The 18,378-nt window shown below is 51.4% G+C and overlaps 5 protein-coding genes across 6 annotated transcripts; 2 read left to right on the top strand and 3 right to left on the bottom strand.

The window, feature by feature from the left end:
• Positions 1 to 50: 50 nt before the first annotated feature.
• ctf18_3 (Chromosome transmission fidelity protein 18) lies at positions 51 to 3,309 on the top strand (the record flags this gene model as incomplete). Its single annotated transcript, XM_007814920.2, has 4 exons — positions 51 to 70; positions 142 to 176; positions 238 to 2,829; positions 2,892 to 3,309. The coding sequence occupies exons 3-4, from the start codon at positions 371 to 373 to the stop codon at positions 3,307 to 3,309; spliced, it is 2,877 nt and encodes a 958-aa protein (XP_007813111.2). The 5' UTR covers positions 51 to 70; positions 142 to 176; positions 238 to 370.
• On the bottom strand, positions 2,586 to 5,624 carry CYB2_3 (Cytochrome b2, mitochondrial precursor). Its single transcript, XM_066122054.1, has 5 exons — positions 5,369 to 5,624; positions 5,282 to 5,315; positions 5,184 to 5,221; positions 4,832 to 5,107; positions 2,586 to 4,749 (listed from the first exon to the last, which is right to left on the bottom strand). Exons 1-5 carry the CDS (start codon positions 5,432 to 5,434, stop codon positions 3,679 to 3,681), a joined length of 1,485 nt encoding a protein of 494 aa, XP_065972679.1. The 5' UTR covers positions 5,435 to 5,624; the 3' UTR covers positions 2,586 to 3,678.
• Positions 5,625 to 6,156: 532 nt separating this feature from the next.
• Positions 6,157 to 10,172, bottom strand: BRO1_2 (bck1-like resistance to osmotic shock). Its single transcript, XM_066122053.1, has 4 exons — positions 9,139 to 10,172; positions 8,637 to 9,066; positions 7,411 to 8,562; positions 6,157 to 7,358 (listed from the first exon to the last, which is right to left on the bottom strand). The coding sequence occupies exons 1-4, from the start codon at positions 9,414 to 9,416 to the stop codon at positions 6,285 to 6,287; spliced, it is 2,934 nt and encodes a 977-aa protein (XP_065972678.1). The 5' UTR covers positions 9,417 to 10,172; the 3' UTR covers positions 6,157 to 6,284.
• Positions 10,173 to 12,412: 2,240 nt separating this feature from the next.
• On the bottom strand, positions 12,413 to 16,155 carry J3458_020466 (uncharacterized protein). 2 transcript variants are annotated; one of them, XM_007814923.2, is made up of 5 exons: positions 15,659 to 16,155; positions 15,376 to 15,582; positions 15,260 to 15,287; positions 12,945 to 15,183; positions 12,413 to 12,870 (listed from the first exon to the last, which is right to left on the bottom strand). In XM_007814923.2, exons 2-5 carry the CDS (start codon positions 15,531 to 15,533, stop codon positions 12,656 to 12,658), a joined length of 2,640 nt encoding a protein of 879 aa, XP_007813114.2. In that variant the 5' UTR covers positions 15,534 to 15,582; positions 15,659 to 16,155; the 3' UTR covers positions 12,413 to 12,655. The 2 variants fall into 2 exon arrangements, with proteins under 2 accessions (XP_007813114.2, XP_065972677.1); XM_066122052.1 differs by having other exon boundaries at positions 12,413 to 15,183; positions 15,376 to 16,155.
• A 342-nt stretch (positions 16,156 to 16,497) lies between these two features.
• J3458_020465 (uncharacterized protein) lies at positions 16,498 to 18,048 on the top strand. The gene is made up of 4 exons (XM_066122051.1): positions 16,498 to 16,889; positions 16,952 to 17,010; positions 17,069 to 17,187; positions 17,244 to 18,048. The coding sequence occupies exons 1-4, from the start codon at positions 16,742 to 16,744 to the stop codon at positions 17,536 to 17,538; spliced, it is 621 nt and encodes a 206-aa protein (XP_065972676.1). The 5' UTR covers positions 16,498 to 16,741; the 3' UTR covers positions 17,539 to 18,048.
• The last annotated feature ends 330 nt before the right edge of the window (positions 18,049 to 18,378 follow it).

Raw genomic sequence — 18,378 nt, 5'->3', positions numbered from 1 at the left:
CTGTCGAGCAAGATTGACGTCGCCGAAGGAGCTTCAGGAGCGAGACTCGAACAATGTCCAATTTTTTGGCGTAGGTCAATGAACCCCGGCGGATTATCCCGTCCGACGTCCGGCCTTTGTCAGCTAATCGGGACTGGCCAGGATTACTGGTTCTAACTCTCGGTCAATGTCAAAAAGTGGGTCCCACTAAACGCGTCTCACTCGAACAGAAACGCGTTCGACTTACATGCAGAACAGTTGCAGATAACTACACACATAATCTCTGCTTTCACTTCTAACCTTGACAACCTTGTCAATGCAAAGGGCTCGTTTGGGACCTGTCTGACAGCTGATTAGTGCTTCTGATTCTGATTCTGAAAAGCACTTGACCATGCTGTCCGCATCTTCACCCATTACTTTTCCAAAGAGCTCGCCCGCTCCGAAGCGCCCAACGCCTCATGAAGAACCTACGAAACTAAAGCCCCGCGTCGACGGACCCTTCGTATTGGATGGTGATGATTCAGAGGACGAGAGCCAAGAACCACAGGATGATTCTCACATAGCCAAGAGGCGCATGCTTCAACACCCTCCCGAACACGATGATATGGTCCCTCCAATGCAACACGAGGAGACTCACAAGCGCGATGAGACTCAGACTTCTATCGAGATAACTGACATTCCGGCTTCAAGAGAACCTCCAAACTGGTCAACCAAACCCTCTTTGTTTTCTAGTTTGATTTTTGAAACCATTTCCCCTTCAACGTATACCGCCAAAACATGCTGTGGCAAGTCTGCAACTATTAAGCAACGAAAAGCGTCTGCTGCAGTGTCATACGAAACAATGGTAGCAGCGCGATCCAAAACGAAAGAGGGCAGAGCAAAGCGAAGCTACTACGGTATTGAAATTCACGATTTGATAAACAAGGCAGCGAAGGAAATGACCAACAATCCTTTAACCGTTCCCACTGAACGAGGTGCGATAATAGCATCACTTGAGACCCCGATTTCGGGTAACAAACCAAAGAAAACCCTTCTATGGACTGAGAAATATCGTGCACGAAACTTTATGGACTTGTGTGGCGACGACAGCACCAATCGACAAGTACTACGATGGCTGAAGCGATGGGACCCTGTTGTGTTTCCCGGCCAGACAAGGGCTAAGCCGGTGATTGTGAGAAGACCCGGTGCAAAGCATCAATTGGAGGAAGAGAAGCCCCATCGCAAAATATTGATGCTCACTGGACCACCCGGCCTGGGAAAGACGACTTTGGCTCATGTCTGCGCGAAACAGGCGGGATACGAGGTCCTAGAGATCAACGCCAGTGATGACCGCAGCCGTGATGTCGTCAGGAATCGGATACGGACAAGCTTGGGCACGGAAAGCGTGAAAAATGTCACTAACAACAAAGCCAGCGATGGCTCACAGAAAATCGCCAAGCCTGTGTGTGTGATTGTGGATGAGGTAGATGGTGTGACGTCTGGAGCTGGTGCATCTGGGGAAGGTGGATTCGTAAAGGCATTGATTGACTTGGTTCTCACGGACCAGAGGAACTCGTCGCTGCCGACGTCTGAGTACAGTCATAAAAAGAAAAAGGGGGATGACTTTCGTCAAATGCGGCCGCTGGTTCTCATCTGCAATGATGTCTATCACCCGTCTCTGCGGCCCCTACGACAGTCGAATCTGGCAGAAATCGTCCACGTTGGCCGACCATCACTTGATGCGGTCGTTGGCAGGGTCAAAAATATCTTTGAGAAGGAGGGCATTCCTTGCGACAAGGACGCCGCAAGAAAATTGTGCGAGGCAGCGTGGGGCATGACAAGTGGTATTGATGCCAAACGAGGAGCGGAAAGCACCGTTGAAGGCGACCTGCGCGGTGTCATGGTCGTGGGTGAGTGGGTGGCAGGCCGGTTCAGATCTTCTCTCAGTCATGTAAATCAGCGACTTACGCGCCCGTGGATCGAATACAACATCCTACGCAACTTGTCAAGCGGTGCTGCTGGAGCCAGGGGCCTCGGACGAGGAAATGTACGAGATATTATCCAACGCCTATTTCAAGAGGGCGGCGGCTTTCCCAAACAGGCCATGGACCTGTCCGAATCCAAAACACTGCATGAGCAACCAAAGGCTGAGTTGGGCTTCGGTGAGCAGCAAAAGAAATACGCCATGGATCGCCTTGGCCAAATGGTCGAAACGAGCGGCGAAATCAGCACCATCATGACGGAAATCTTCGCCGAGTACCCGAGCCGCGAGTTCAACGACGACATCTACCTCGCTAAACCTAACCAGGCTTATGACTGGCTACATTTCCACGACGCCTGTCAATCACGTCTGTACGCGAGCCAGGAATGGGAACTGGCGCCGTATCTCAGTCAACCAATCTTGGCGTGCCATCACCTGTTTGCCTCACCCAAGAAGCACTACACGGTGGCCAATGGCTTCGAAAAACGCCGGGGCGGGATGGAAACAGAAGAAGACAATGGTCCTCCGGTACCTTTTTCCGGTCCTCGAGCTGATTTCCAGGCCCGCGAGGCAGAGAAACAGAATCGGTCGCAGCTTCAAGGTCTGCAATCACAGCTCAGTCCGACGCTCATGCGGTCTTTCCGCAGCGCAGAGGACGTGGCCACCGAGTTTCTACCTTACCTCATACGCCTTGTATCCCCGGATGTGAAGCCCGTCGTGGTAGGCGGCAGCCAGGGGTCCATGGCGAGCGTCCGCAAGGAGAGCGAAAAGGTCATGGTCCAGCGGGCTAGCGAAGTCCTGGCCGAGGTTGGAATTGCTCTCCACAAGGGTAAAGTCGAAGGCGAGATGACGGGTGGACGTGGTCCCCAGTACGTCTATCGTATGGAACCGTAAGTCATTCATTTCCAAAAGGATAACCACCGAATTTCGTCAATTAATATCATGGTTTCAGTGACGTCGACTCGCTCTCGACTTTCGAAACAGCCGTGACTCTCCTCCACTCCCAAGCCCCAACCCGCTATGCCGTCAGGCAAGTCCTCGACCAGGAACTGCGGCGAACCATTGCGCTGCGGGACAACAATGCTCGCCAGGCTCGTTTCCAGGCTGGAGTTCCTTCCCAGACCCATATGCCGCTTTCTGTGCATGACGACAAGGAGAACAAGGCTGTATCGGAAGATAAGCCCGATGTCGTGGTCATGAGGGACTTCTTTGGGAGGGTCATTGAATCGAAGCCGTTGGCAGGATTGGATGGCAACTGTGATGGGAGACGTAAGCATGAAGAGAGAAAAGTGTGGGTGACGTATCATGAAGGGTTGAATAATGCGGTCAGGAAGCCGATTTCGTTGCAGGAGTTTTTGAGCGTGTTGTAGGTGCTCCGGCATGGGCGATTGGGGCGTATGTCGTGGCGATGGAGTAATTCACGACGAATGTAAATCTCTTATTGCATGTAGAAGCACAACAGGTCCCGTGTTTCGTGGAGCCGCAAACCGGCAAGTGAGCAAGTTGCCTGTCCCCTACAGCGCCATTCATTTTCACTGCGCATACTCAACGTGTCACCATGACTACCGGGTGAGGATCGTCCGACTGAGCACTAAAAAGACGAGCTGGAGTCGAAGTCCAATTTGGAACCAAGTGCTATACATAATACTACCGCCCAACACGACGGCCAAATCTACAGTCGGCGTCTCTTCTCTATCTCGGGTCTAGATAACGTCATAACGAACAACCAAATCGCGAGCTTATAATTTGGCCTTGGCTCTCTGCGACGGCACAACCAACGGATCATAGACGGTCTGTGACAAGGCATCCGCAGGCGTCGAATTCGAATGTACAAATAGCCCCCTTGTGTCAACCAGGCTCGGGTTCAGATCCTCCACCCTGGCACAGCCAATCAGGCGCATACCCATCTCCATCTCGTCCTTGAGCAGTTGCATGGCCTTCTCGACGCCGTCCTGCCCATAGGCACTCATGGCATACAAGAAGGGGCGTCCTATGCCGACGCCCCGTGCACCCAGGCACAAGGCCTTGATGATGTCTGTTGCGCGACGGATGCCGCCGTCGATGAAGATTTCGATCTTGTCCTGCAGCCCGCGAGCGCGCAGAACAGGCATGGTTTCGGCGAGGATCTCAATGCCCGAGCGCGCCGTGTCGAGTTGGCGGCCGCCGTGGTTGGAGAGGACGACGCCGTCGGCTTGGACCTCGATGGCGCGGACGACGTCTTCGACGCGCTGGACGCCCTTGAGGATGATGGGCATTTTGGTGATGCTCTTGAACCAGGGGATGTCCTTCCAGCTCAGCGACGGGTCGATGAAGCTGGAGATTGCGCGCGCCGCGCCCTGCGAGTTGTCCGTGTCCTGGCCGGACTGGACGTTGCTCCCCTGCTCGGTAAACTTGGTGCGCATGTCCTTTTCGCGGCGGCCGAGCTGCGGCGCGTCGACGGTGATGAAGAGGCCCTTGCAACCGCGGGCCTCGGCGTGCTGCACGATCTTGCGGGTGATTTCCCGGTCCTTGTTGACGTACAGCTGGAGCCACTGGACTTGGTCGCCCTGCCTGGCATCGACAATTTCGTCAAACGAGCACGATGCCAGTGTGGGTATCATCTGGATGACGTCGTGTTTGTGCGCCGCGCGAGTGAGGATGACTTCGCCTTCGTGGTGGCCCAGTTTTCCGAGCGCCGTGGCGGTGACGTAGAACGGGATTGAGCATCGTGTACCGAGCATCGTGGTGCTGAAGTCGACATGTTCGACGTCGACGAGGACTTGGGGTCGGAACCAGATTCGGTGAAAGGCGCTGTGGTTTTCTCGCATGGTCTAGGAGCGTCGGTCGCGTTAGGAGCCAAGTTCGTTTATACGTGATTGGGGGAGTGATGAAGTTGGAAAATGGGCCTAGTACAATTTCATCGTCTGCAGCACTCGAGTAGTATCCCCAGGCAGTTGTCTTCATGACTCTCCGCGCAACAGCCTCAAAGTCGAACAGGTTGTAGCATTGCGACAAGTGCGGCTTCTGCTCGATACGCTCTAGACGTGCAGCCTCATGGGGGTCGTGTGCCTTTTCTTCTTTCGCAACGGTACTCATGTCCACGGGACCAAGATGCTTCGACTGTTCGAGGTATTTATCGAGGGTGTCAGGCGGGTGGATGGGCTCGAATTCCTCTGTGGCATCTTTGCCCTACATGGAGGCGTTGTTAGTAGTGCATTGGATAGGACGCATGAAGTCACTTGATCAATTGGGAGAGGTTGCGTACAGCATATTTCAATATGATCTTCGAGCCTCCCGGATGCTCTGACAAAGGAAAGGCGTTGTTAGTATGCGGCTGCGATGCCGGAGCATGGATTCACCAACCGGGCAGAAAGTCCGTCACATCGTAGGCTTTGCCCTGTGGGGGAGAGTCAGTGGTGTTGTTTCGTAGCGTTCCGAACGAAGACGTACGTGAATGATGACCCAGCACGAGTTGGCGTCGTTGTGCTGAGCGACATCGCTCCCTTTCAACGCCATGGTGGCCACCGAGGTCAAATGTCTGACCGCCGTAAAGTATGTTTGCTTGTCAATTTGCGCCGGTGCTTCCTGAAATAAACACAGAACATACAAGTACGCTCAATTACTTCTCGCCTGTTCAAAAGGAATGAGATGCTTGGCAAAAAGAGAGAAGCATGCCTTGCGTGGTACGACCCGATGGAAATAAAATGGATGAGGTCAGAGACAACCTCGGAAGACAACCAACCAACCACCTTGCAACGAACGCCAAGGCCACCCCACAATCTTCAGACCATGAAGAGGCTTGTTTACCCGACGGACTTTATTGGCTGGTTCGACGCAATGGCTCAATTGCATCCTGGGGAAATATGGAACTCGGGACCGGTCCCATGTCGCATATCCCACATTACAAATTGCCAGCGAGCACTTCGGCTGAATGGATGGCGAGTGGATATATTCAATCTAGCTTCGGCACTCACCAAGACGAGAATGCCTTGCCGTACCGGCTCCAACCCGACGCGCGGGGACCTCCGTGTCTATCCACCCGTCGGGTCGGTTGGGTTTTGTGCAAGGGCTTGTCAAAAGTCATGGAAGCGCAGGACGATGCACCAACATTACCCATTAGACACGAACTCTTTTAAAAGGGGGGGAGAGAAGGGGGAGGGAGACAGAGGGAGAGCGAGAGGCATAGGGAGAGTGTGTGTGTGAGTGACAAAAAAAAATATGTCTTTTTGAAATCAAAGCACCAAGGTACACAGTACATTTATCTGCAAATGCTATTTGACCGCTCATCTCAACTCCAAGTATGAATCACACCCATGCACTTCCTTTCTGTAATAGTGCTCAACTTTTTTGCCAATCCTCTCTTCCATTATTTCCATGCATTCAGTCCAGCCCACGGATCGTGAGGTTGCTCTGGCTGTGTCACGCGCGTCTGGGCACCCTGTTGATGACTACTGCTGTGCCCATCGTAGTGAAAGGTCTGTTGTGGGCCCAGCGGCGGAGGGCCAGGCGGCGGCGGAGGAGGCACAAATCCAGGAGGCACATAACCAGCCGGTTGTTGGGTCTGGGATGCCCCGTAGTTCCCGTACGTCTGATGTGGTTGGTGTTGGTGAGTCTGCCCAAAGGACGTTTGAGTCGGGGGCGGCGAGTGTGGCATCATATTCACGCCAAACGATGCCTGATTTGGGGGTGGTGAGGTTGGTCCTGCAGTTCGGCCATATTGAGACGGATTGTACGCCATCGGCGCCGAGAACGTGCTCTGCGGTGGCGGGCTAGAATACCCTGGATATGTTGCTTGGTTGGGAGGTGGTGAAGTAGGTACCTGATATTGGCCCTGGAAGTTGCTTTGCGGATATCGAGGACCTTGTCCAGGCTGGAATAACGGTGCCGGCGTCGGACGATTAGATGTCGATGTCTGAGGCGATGCTTTGGCCGGGTCCACAGACATGCGCTCCATCAAGCCTCGCAGACGTTCTTGCTCGAGTTCAGCCTGGCTGCTCTTGCTCGCAGACCGGTCTTGGTCCATCCGGTCGAGTAACTGCGCGCCCTCTGCTCTCCGGTTGTGAACAAACGTCTGCACGTTCTTTTCCAGGCTTTCCACCGTTTCCCGCATTTCTGAATACCAATTCTTCGCGCTTTGCAGCCCTGCCTCTAAATCCAAAAATTCCTGATATGCTCGCTTGTATTTGTTGATTACCGATGACCTTTGTCGTTGCATACCCTCATATTTGCTCTGCTCGGACCTTACACGTTTATCCTGCAACAGAGCGTTAAACGTCGCTGTCAATTCCTTCATCAGCTGCGATTGCTTATGATTGGCCTGCAACAAGCGGTTCTGGTGTGGCCTAAATTTCTCCAATTCCTGCTCAAACAGCTGAGTCTCGTAGTTGGAAATGGACTTTTTGTTCAAAATCAAAACTTGTGAAATATCATCGTTGTGTACCTGAAAAGTGTCAAATGCCTTGTCAATACACATTTCTATGCTTTATGCTCACCTTCTCCTTGAGATCCTTCAGGACTTGATTACGCTCTCGCTTTATGAGGTTGAGCTTCTTGAGAATATCCTCAACCATATTGACCTGATCCATCACACTAGGTCCGCTTTCGCCAAAATCAGCGTCGAGGAGGTTAGGTTCGACCTGAGCGGGACTTGACGCATGACTGCCCTTGGAACGGGCTTGAGTCACGGCTTTTCGGAAAAGCTGATCAACATCTCCTTCCTGGGCGGCGTGTCGCATCTCATCGAATTCAACTTCGTTTTCCCGGAGTTTCGCCGCAAGCTGGTTGTCACTTCTCATGGCCACATCTAAGGCTTCACGGTAGTTACGAATGTCTGATCTCAAAGTTGTTGTTAATCGTGAGCTTGGTTGTTGGCTCCACTCGCTTTCATATTTGGACCGCATCTTCTCACAGACACTCTCCTCCAAATCGAGCTGCTTGGAGCTATTGTCTAATAAAGAGACAATGGTCTCCTTTTCTTTCCGCAAAAGTTCGAATATCTCAGCAGGCGCTTCATGATCGGCAACATCGATACACCATTGACGGAAATCTTCGTCGGGGATGATGTCTTGATCAAAGCCGCCTTTCAGCACCTGAAGTGCTCCTGGCAAACGCAAGTAGTCTAGGCTTGCTGCCATTTCTCCATTCGCGGTGTCAACCCTCTCAGTCTCGGCTCGGATGAGTTTAGCCTTTTCTTCGTCGTACAGACTTGCAGATTCAGTTACAGCCATAGGTACAATCTTGGCGAACAGGTCGGGGCCCGTAATGCGCTGCATATCCTGGCCAGCATAGAGCTCGCTCACGGGAATGGGTTTTGATGCTGGAAGCTTCGCAATACCCGCTAGACTGGCTTCAGCAGGCACAGTCTGGTGATAGATGAAGTCGTTGTCTTTTATAGCTTCGCGAAGCCTATCTTGGACACTGGAAAGCTGTCTCTTTGACAGCTCTTGTAAGAGGCCACCGCACTCGGCGCTGAGATTTGAGTTGGCTGGCACCGTAGCTGGGAAATTTCGCGACAGTCGTTCGGCTTCTTTGGCAAGTCTTTCTGCCACCCCGAACCTGGCGACAGCACTGCCATGCTGTTTAGCTTCATCATCTGCCTGGCCCTGATAATATTGGGCCATGGAATTTAGAAGATTGCTTTTGATCTGTGTATCGACCGTGGTATTAGTCTCAAAGAAATAGGAACAGAAATATTCACAACAGCCTATAGTCACCATACCTGGACCATTGTCAGCCACACCTTCTCAAAAATAGCCTTGTTGACGTTTTCTTGGACCCCTTCTATGGCTTGCCCATAAAGATAGCCGGATTGGGCAGCTAACTTGGCAAGCAGGGCAACCTTCTTGTGATCGGCGATCTGTTTCTCTAAGAACACTTCTTGGGCCTGTGCTAGCATGATGTGTATCAATGTCTTGACGGTTTCACGGCTGAGATCAAAGGATGGTGCATGGAGAAAGTTGTCGTTGATATATGTGAACATTCCGGCCGAGGCCTGGAAGGAATGATATGCAACTTTAAGTGGTGAGTCTTCGCTTCGGTTCTGAAATGCTGCATGACATGATAGGACGGCGGAAATATTGAAGATGACAGAAGCTTTCTCGAATGCGAGGGAGTATTGTGTGGTTGACTTGTGCGTGAAAGCGTCGAACCTGTCGCGCTGGATCAGCTTGATGCTCCTGTCCTCTCACAAGGCGGAACGAGCGTTGTATAAGAGCTCTTACCATGTAAATGCTATCTTGATATGTTGCTCATCAACAGGAAACCGCAAATCAAGCAGCTCGAGCTGGCCGTAGTATCGATAGAGCATATCGCGACCCGATGTGCTCTCCTTTCCAGCGCCTCGCATATCCTGTCGCAAGCGATTAAGAATAGCGCATTCTTCAGCATAGCGTTCGGGATCGTCTCCATAGCTTTGACGTATATAATTTTTCAAAGGTGAGACCCAATCAATCTCATTGGTGGCCTTGAGAGGCACCGAGATCATGGGTGATTGCGGCATCTTGCTGCGTGGGATGTGGAATGTGCGACGTGCGACGCAAGTACGGAGGCAGGCGACTTGTCGAGGACGAAGTGCTGCTACCCTCAAACAACAAGGACTGGTGGATGATACTGGTATCCAGATGACAGTCAATCGTCTATTTTCACGTGCGGATTGCTGTCCCGACGCCGCAAAAGCTATGCAGAAACGATAGCTCGAGCCACGACCGATGCAAAAGTAGCAGAAGCTACAGGAGTAGCTACGGCAGCAACCTGCCTCACCAGGCTTGTATGCAAGATCGTATTCGATAACGGTTGGGCTGGAGTGTGGCAGGGAGCTGGAAGGTCGGCAGGTCGCCCGTTATGCGGCCAGCCAAGCTCGTGGTGTGGTAGGGCGAGGAACGCAGCGAGCGCGGAGGAGCGCGGAAGTTTTTGCAGGGAAAGCCGGATAGGATATTGTCTATTTAAGATGTTGTGTTTCGCCCCTTTTTACCGGCTGAATGCGAGATCGGTCGTGATACAGAGCCGTAGCACTTGTGAGGTCGGAGTACGGTATGTGTTGACGGTTGATGTGCCACTTGCCCAGACACAAAGCGGGGTCCACTTGCCAGAGCTCCAGATCCCTGCTTATAAAAGTGCAACGGTGAGGATGACGACGCAGGTGGTGACTGGCGGCTTTATGACGCAGCCGCGAGGCCGTGGAGAGGTCAAAGTTGAATGTTCCCATTTGACATAGAATCCAGTCCAACGGAATCTTTTCGTCAAGAACCAATCCAAATATTGGGGGGGAACCACTAGCTATAGATGGTCGAAGTCACGGCAAAGGAACAAAGGCAGCCAAAGGAGCCCAACCAATGTGACAGTTGCACCAGACACGTTAGCCCCGGCGCATAGCAGAGCGGCGGCTGCGGTGCGTATGTACAACCCACTGTATGCTATTGGCACCCGCACTGTCCTACATAGGCCTGGTTGGCTTGGGGCAGGTCTTGACAGGCTGAGTGACGGTCAAGTTCCTAGGTTGTCCAAACTCTGAAGCTACATTGCAACCTCGAGAAGGCCACAATAAGCTCACGCCACACTTGGGTCTGGTTGTCTGGATAGCCGAGTGGGTACAGGGCGACGGATGGAGACTGGGTGCCGTAGCCGCCAGGGACCAAGAGTGATGATGCTATATTGTAGGTATGACGAGGCTGTTGGTTGTTCGTCTGCCCCCCGGTTCGCTTATGCGCCCAAGGCTGGCAAATGTACCCAAAGAAGTGGTGCCGTCAATCTGTGTCTGCCGCCACCTAACTACCACGCTTGGGGATACATATTCATCAGCCTCAGTTGGTGTTGTGTCTCTGATATTCTGGTGCCTGGCTACCTAGGTAGTTGGGCGCCACTGGGGAGTCGTCACCAACAGGCCTTGGGTTCCTCATGTCTTGGACGGTCTGGCCCGCATAACGTCGCCTGCCAGGTTGATTGGAACGTCTGCCTGTCAACAGAGACAAGAAGCTGGTTGAAGAGGGTGTAGAATAAAATCCAGGCCAATTTGCCGACAAGACTTGACCTCGGCTGGTTGCCGGGCGCTTGGCCCACTGGGAAAGAGCCGCGGGAGCACTTTCCTTAGCAGAAATACTCATGCATGATGCATCCATCCCAGCAAGCCTTTAAACGTCACAAATGCACGTCACAGTCACAAGCATTCAACATGCCAGAAATTATGATGTACCTCATCCAAAACTTGAACTACCTACCTAGGTAGGTATTATTTTCAATTCGCGCGGTGGGCAAAGAATCCAGGCCGCATTTTACGCTGGATTATTGTGTTCAATCAGATTGTGACGCTCCAGTCCTTCCAGTTAAAAACGGTTACAGTATGCGGCCGAGTTGCAAGAGTTGACGTTTGGTTTGCCCCCAAACTGCAGCGACCAGAAATATAAACTGAACACCAATGAAGCCATGCAGTCTCATGCTCTTGCAATGGACAGTGGGGGCGAGAGTCGGAGCTGTCCGCCTTGCGGCCTTTGTATCATAGGCAATCATGGAGAGACTGGCCGAAGTTCCCTCAATGTCCAAATCGACTCTGAAATAAAACCCACAAAGAATATTATATCTCAAGAGCAATTTTACAAAACCGAAATATGATTACAGGTGCCGCGCTTCTTTCGACTTCATGCCTCGGGCTAAGGTAGACGCGAAGAATCCCATCAGATATAGTTCCAGGCTCTGTCAATGGTATCTGGACAGTGGAACTGGGGAAACGGCATCGCTTGAAACACTCGTTGGCCTACCGGCATACAACGACTGGGCAGGGACATATCCGGTCCATTAGAGGCCAGGACTTCAACCCTTTTCAAAAAATGCAGGCTGTTCGCGGCGACGACATGAAGGTGTGCTGGCTCTGACACTTTACGACACGAATTTTGTACCGACGTTTATACTCCTCCGTGCCAGAATGGGGGCTACAGCCTGGTTGTTCCTGATACTGGTCGTCTGCGTACCTGTCCAAATGATGATCGCGACTGTACGGCACTTCAAGTTTCACACTTGACCAGGCCACCATTGGTATGCCCATCAATTGATCGAGATGGCTTCACCAACGTCCACGCCTGCGCCTACATCCCACTAGTATCGGACATCGCCTAATTTCAAGCTTATGTTTCATAAATACACCCACACATCCCACATTGTGTGTATTCCATGCCGACCATGCTAGCGCCAGCCTTGAACTAACATGTCCAACGATCCCATCACAGGTAAGAGAAAACACCGGAGCCGCAACTGCCGCCAATAAAACCACACGATCGTACCATTCGAGTATTGCCCTCGAATATACTCAATGCTAAATACCAAGTACCTGTGTAAATGCTGTGATGCGCGCGATGCACTTACATCCCGGCAACACATCAGTTCAGCCTCTCAATTGGCTCAGTCGGGCGCTTATGCCGTGGTCAGCTTGCAGGCCTGGCGTGACGCGACCCTTCTCCCCGGCGTTTTATGTGGTGGAAGAGGCTGTACAAGACGTATTATTGATTGGGTTATTGCAAAAGTCGCTTGAAGAAGAGCTATTGTCGTCTTATCATGGCGCAAGCAATGTACATTGTATTCATGGGTCTTGCATGAAACCATTTGATTCATCTTTACGAAATAACATGCAACAGACTTCATGAATCCAAGGAAACTACATAATTCAACACGTACCCAGAGACCTAGACAAAAATGATCTTCCAAAAAACACTCTTCTATCCCCATACTCAAGGCACTCACAAGACGGAAAGACTAGGTATACACACTCTCCGTCCAAGAATTCACTTGTAACCCCCTCTCCGCCATCTCTGCATCCTGCAAAAACATCATTGGCATAGACACCAAATGACCCCTGACCTGGGATAACTTGTGGCGTGCCTCCTCTGGAGGCATGAATTGATCATAGATGTGGCCCTGTTTGACACCTTTGGGAGGGAGGTAGCGGTCGTAGTCGTCGAATGTTTTGACTGTAGGTGGTTAGTAGCGTCTCTTTAGAAACATGAAAGAGCCTGCAGTGCTGGGATGGTTGCAAAGAACATACTGTGGTCATCGGGGTCTGCATGGAATACGTTGCGGAATATCTTTGTATTTTTCTGTGCTTGTCCCATCCAGGTATCCCAAAGCTGGTCGGCGAGTGGATCTGCCACAAAACTCCACGATTCGTCGTTATCATAGATGTCATTTTCGGGGTTAACAGTAGGGGGTTGGGCGTTAATGTCGTCCTTGGCATCGAGATCTTGTGGTGGCAGCAAGCCGAGATGTTCTCGCCAGAGATATCTTCGTAGAGTGGCTGCGTGATAGCCGGCTTCATATGGTTTACCATCCATCGTGGTTTGTATCTTGCGTGTATCTTCCATGACGATACTAAGTTCACTATCGTGGTCGCCGAGCTGACTTCTGTCATTTAGGTTGCTAGATCCGCAAATAACAATACGGTCGTCTGCAATGAGCAGCTTCGAATGAACATAAAGCTCTTCTTGAATCCAATTTTTGATCTCAGATTCTTCATCGTCGTGATTATCCCACGGTTCGTCCTGTAGGGAATACTCTGCCTTCATGGCATGATGCGCAACACTGGCTGCAGAAATGACTTCCTCTTCTGGCTTCTCCTGCTCAAAAATCTTTCGAGCGCGCTGGGCATCCTCAGCTGCCTTTTGTTGCGAGCTGGTCGTGTTGGCCTTCCGCTTCTCCCGATCGTGCCTGTGTTTCGGGTTCAAATCGTGAAATCTGCTGCCGCCTTCGCCTTCGTCTGAACTACTATCCTCGTACCCGTGGACACCGCTAGCCATGATCTCCTCGGCTTCAGCACGCTGTACTTGCTGATAACTGATACCAGTTTTCTTTTCGGCCTCGCAGATGGCGTGCGTCTTATTGAGACGGTCATAAGATCGCAGATTGAAGAAGAAAATATGCTGTGTGGGATCAACACCCTCTTTCTTGATCTGGCCAAAGATGGAATTCTCGCCACGGCAAATGGACTTGTATTGATAGTCCATGATGGCCCGTGTTCCGGAAGCAGCGTTTTCTCGAAGATCACCAGCAAATCCGGGAATGGCAGGAATAATAACGATGATGCGGAATTTGCGACCTTCCTTGGCTGCACGGACTACGGCATCTACCATGGCTCGTCCGATGGTATTGTGGATGGGTGACTGCTGGTCGCCGATGGCGGTGATGAAAAACTGATTCTCGATATACACGTAGTGTTCAGCTTTGCGAATTACCTCGCAGTAGGCATTTTGGATGGAATGATCCGTCAAGATTCCGCTGGACCAGTCCGCACTGGATCGCACAAGTTGTGCACGAACAGTTCCTCTGTTATCAAGATTCTTGGTGCTCAAAGGCGAGATTGGGTGTTTGAGGTAGTCGCCAACAGGATGCTTAGGCCGCTGGACACCCACCAAGTCCTCATCCTCACCCTCCCGGCCTTCCAGCATTATCCAATCGTAACGCGCATCTCGCTTGTACTTGTCTCTCTTGATGAAGTTCCAGCGAAGAACAAAGTGTTCAGCAATGTCGTACACGCAAGGGCCAATAAGAGCCATGGAGACATCGTGCCATGGCATACGACCATATTCGGCCTTGCTCAACTCGTTTTGTTCCCAGTCGGCAACCTTTTGGAAGTCCATGATTCGATTGTTATTGAAGTCCTGTCCCGGCCAGATTTCCTCCGAGACACCTTCTGGGTGCACATCAGACAGTGGGTGCTGGCGAGCGTCCCAGCGACCAAAGCACAGGTCCAGGCCACCAATAAAGGCCATAGCGTAGTCGATGACGATGAATTTTTCGTGGTGAGCCCAGTACATCGTCATGTCTGCCGCATTCTCAAATACATTGTGATCAGGGTGTCTCATAACGCGAATATTGCCGTGACCTGGCGTTCCCTCTGGGCAAAGCGCATCCAAAGCATGTTTTGTATGGCGAGAATTGCATGTCAGCGCGGCCTCAACTTCTTTATAGACGGCCACGTAGATTTTAACTCCAGCTTCGGCTCTTCTTTTGAGAATTTGATCCAGTCGGAAATCCTGCTTATGGTAAGGAGGTCGCCGCAGGAAGAGTTCTGGTGACAGCCACCAGTCGCAAATGTAAATCGACTCTTGGGCCTGCTCAAGGGCTACAGAGACAGCCCAAAAATAGTCGCAGCCGTCGACATACCACTTGACTAGGTTTCCATCACGTTCAGGGAAGAAAGATTGAAATCTGTGTTGCTCGCAAATAGCAGAACGTTTCGTGTCGCATCGCTGCTCATGCTCTTCATCATGGCGGTGGTCCTTATTGAACTAACGTCACAGGTCAGGACCAAGACTACCTTTGAAACAAAGCGAAATTCATAGTAGTCTCCTTTCGTGTACATACCAGATTTCCAAATTTACCAATTTGATGCCTATTGAAAACCAAGTGTCAGCTGTTTGGCTATTTCGGCGTCCGAGGATAATTCCCAGGTCTGTCGACGGCGGGGCCAAGTGACGTACTTTTTGTGAATTAAGGCGACCTTTGCATCGTGAAGCTTGGACTCGCTGAATTTCTCCTTCAGGTCGTCCATAAACCCAGAGAAGCCGCCCTGGCTGCCTGAAGTTTCTTGTTTCTCCGTGGCAGGCGTGCCGTCCTTGACGTCGTCGGTGCCGCCCATTGTTGCAGTGAAGCGCCGGGCGCGTTGGTAGTGGGGGAGCTGTCGCAAGCTGGCGCAAAAGCAACGAGCAACCCGTTGGCTCAGGATGGACGAGTAAAGAGGTAGTCAAAGTTAAAGGGGCTTACCTCTACGCGAAATGAGTTGAGATTTTTGTACCAAAATGCTATGGCCGAAGAAGTAAACGGAAGGGGTTCTCAAGACAAGGGGAGAAAAAAAGTCAATCGCTCAAGCCTGATGAGGGAGGAGCGACCTGGTAGCTAGATAACTACCTACCTACTTAGACAACAGCTAGGCAAACTTGGAACTCTGGAAAGCGGGGTGTCCAAGTGCCCAGACGAGTGTCACAGATTCACCACGACGACGGCTGGGAGAAGTGACGTCAATCCACGCCGATGCATGTCCACTGACTGGTTCAGGCTGGGCAAGAATTGGTTGGATAGGAGGTTCAAAGGGTGATCAGCCTGCCTATGAACTTTATTTTCAACCATGAGGTCTGGTGCTCGATGGCTCCCTCCACTGGGAGACAGAAGCCAAGCGCCTTCAGCGGCGTTGAGCTTTGTCGGCCGCGTCGTTGTAGTAGTACGTAATAATTCTTTTCAACCCACAACTCGATAGTTCTCACGTCTAGAGCTGGTGTAAACTGTTTCAATACCTAAAGCGAGAATTCAGGACAAGTAAACTCCTAGATTAGGTTCGAGTCTGTCCTTTGTAAGTACTTGGCGTTTAAACGCGTAAACCCATGGCCTCAGCTGTGGCGCATCTTTTGCCATCCAAAAAACGGACGAGGAGAGCTGGTGGGGCTCGACCGGGGGTCAGCACTAGATGAACAAGAATAGCATTGGAGCATTAGCATTCAGTACATGAGTCGACACTGTGAAGTGCAGCGACAGCACAGGAGCGGCCTTTGGTTGGAGGCCTTGCTAACCAGACGTTTTGTCCTTCGAGCCCAGAGGGAGGATGGCCCCTCCCGCGCAACCTCCTCCTGACTTTGACCCCTCGTTTGCCCCTGGCCCCTGCCCCATCTATTACCCCACCAAAACCATCCGACCACCACCAGACGACAGCTCTCCAGCGAGGACAGCTCGACTTCCATCGTTTGACCCTTGACCGCCTCGCAGCCCGCAATACCTCCATTTTTGTTTACTTTCCAACTATTACTTTTTCTTTTTTCCTTCTCAAGTCATTCCCGAACACGCAATATCCTCATCATGTCTGCCCCTGTTATCCCCCCCGGTGGCACCATCGTGCAGACCTTTAGGCGGTCGTTTGTCGATGTCCCCCTCGACGCTGATAAGGGCAATGCAATCGCTACCACCGAGTTTCTCGATGCCGCCGAGTCGCTGACCACTATGTTTGGTATGATATTTGTTCATGGGAGAAGAAATGTATGCATGGGTAAGCATGGCTAACTCGTACAGATGTCATGGGCTCTGTTGCCTTTTCCCCCGTAAAGTCCGACATGCTCGGCAACGTCAAGGTTCGAAATTCGTACAGCCATGGCCAATTCGCCCAGAACCAAGGCTCATTGTTTATAGAAACTGCGTGACCGCCAGCTTGCTGCCCCCGCCGAGTCTGAAAACATCCAGGATCTTTGCCGAAACGAGCTCAAGACTAAGAAGCATACTGCCACCGAAGGTCTGCTCTGGCTTGTCCGGTACGGCTTCCCCGTTTACCCGAACAAGAACTAGCCCAAAAGCTAATGAATACAAGTGGTCTTGACTTCACCTGCATTGCCCTCAGCTCCAATGTCGCCAAGCCCTCTGAGGAACTCGCTGATTCCTTCCGCGGTGCCTATGGTCAGACCCTGAAGCCTCACCACAGCTTCCTCGTCAAGCCTGTCTTCAGCGCTGCCATGAGCGCCTGCCCCTACCGCAAGGACTTTTACGCCAAGCTTGGTGAGGATCCCGACAAAGTTCAGGATGATCTTCGTGTTTACTTGGCTGCGTTGGAGAAGATTGTTGGTATTTTGAAGGGTTTCTTGGACAGCAAGGAGGCTAAGTGGTAGTTTTTGCTGAGAAGCGAAACTAAATTATGACTATGGCTATTTTCTGTTGCATTCGAACGATGTACGAAACTTATATACGCATTACGGTGTACGACCTTCGTCGGTGGTTTTGGACGGGGCGTGGCTGTGGGAGCTATATCATCTTCAGACCTGCCATCTTTTGTAGTTGAGCGAGATGCAGCTATATCTATCACCACGAGACCAGTCGTCTTGCCGTATCCGAGGTGCTTCACGGGATCATGGTGCTTGAAGAAACTTTCCAGGGCATCAGAATATGCGTTGCCGGCTGTTCCAGCAATCCAGAAGCAACTGCACAGTCGGTTTTATCATTGTCAGCCCCGTGATGTCCAGTGCAGTCAGATATATTCAAGGCGCACGCACACAACTAATATTTCAAGTTGATTCAATGAAACGTTTCAATCGTTCATACAGATGCACCCAGTCCGTGTGCTATTTGTTCAGCAGCTTACCGCGGTGTACAAATCTCATTATGGCACGTTCTAATTCCCGGTCAGTACACTCAAACCTTGAAATTAAAGAAAAAAATCCAACTTGCAAGGCAAATAACGCGACTCTCTTCTAGTATTGAAAAGCCCAAGAGGGAGAATATCGTGTCGAAAACGTCTCGAGTTTTATGATTCATGGGGAGAAAATCCATACTGCGATATAGTAATGCTGCAAAGCCTACGGAGTATGACTTGAAGAAATCAATGAGCCGAGAAATGTACACCATGCAAAAGAGTAAGTAGTATGGGCAGGTGTCGTCTGGTGGCAGGGAATTACATGACTATTGCATTGATGGACGCATAACTCGACGCAAAGACTTCCTCTTTCGTCCGG

Source organism: Metarhizium acridum, assembly GCF_019434415.1.
Source record: "Metarhizium acridum strain ARSEF 324 chromosome Unknown scaffold_574, whole genome shotgun sequence".
NCBI lineage: Eukaryota > Fungi > Ascomycota > Sordariomycetes > Hypocreales > Clavicipitaceae > Metarhizium > Metarhizium acridum.
Note: the sequence above shows the minus strand (reverse complement) of the source record. Positions and strands in the feature narration are given on the sequence as shown.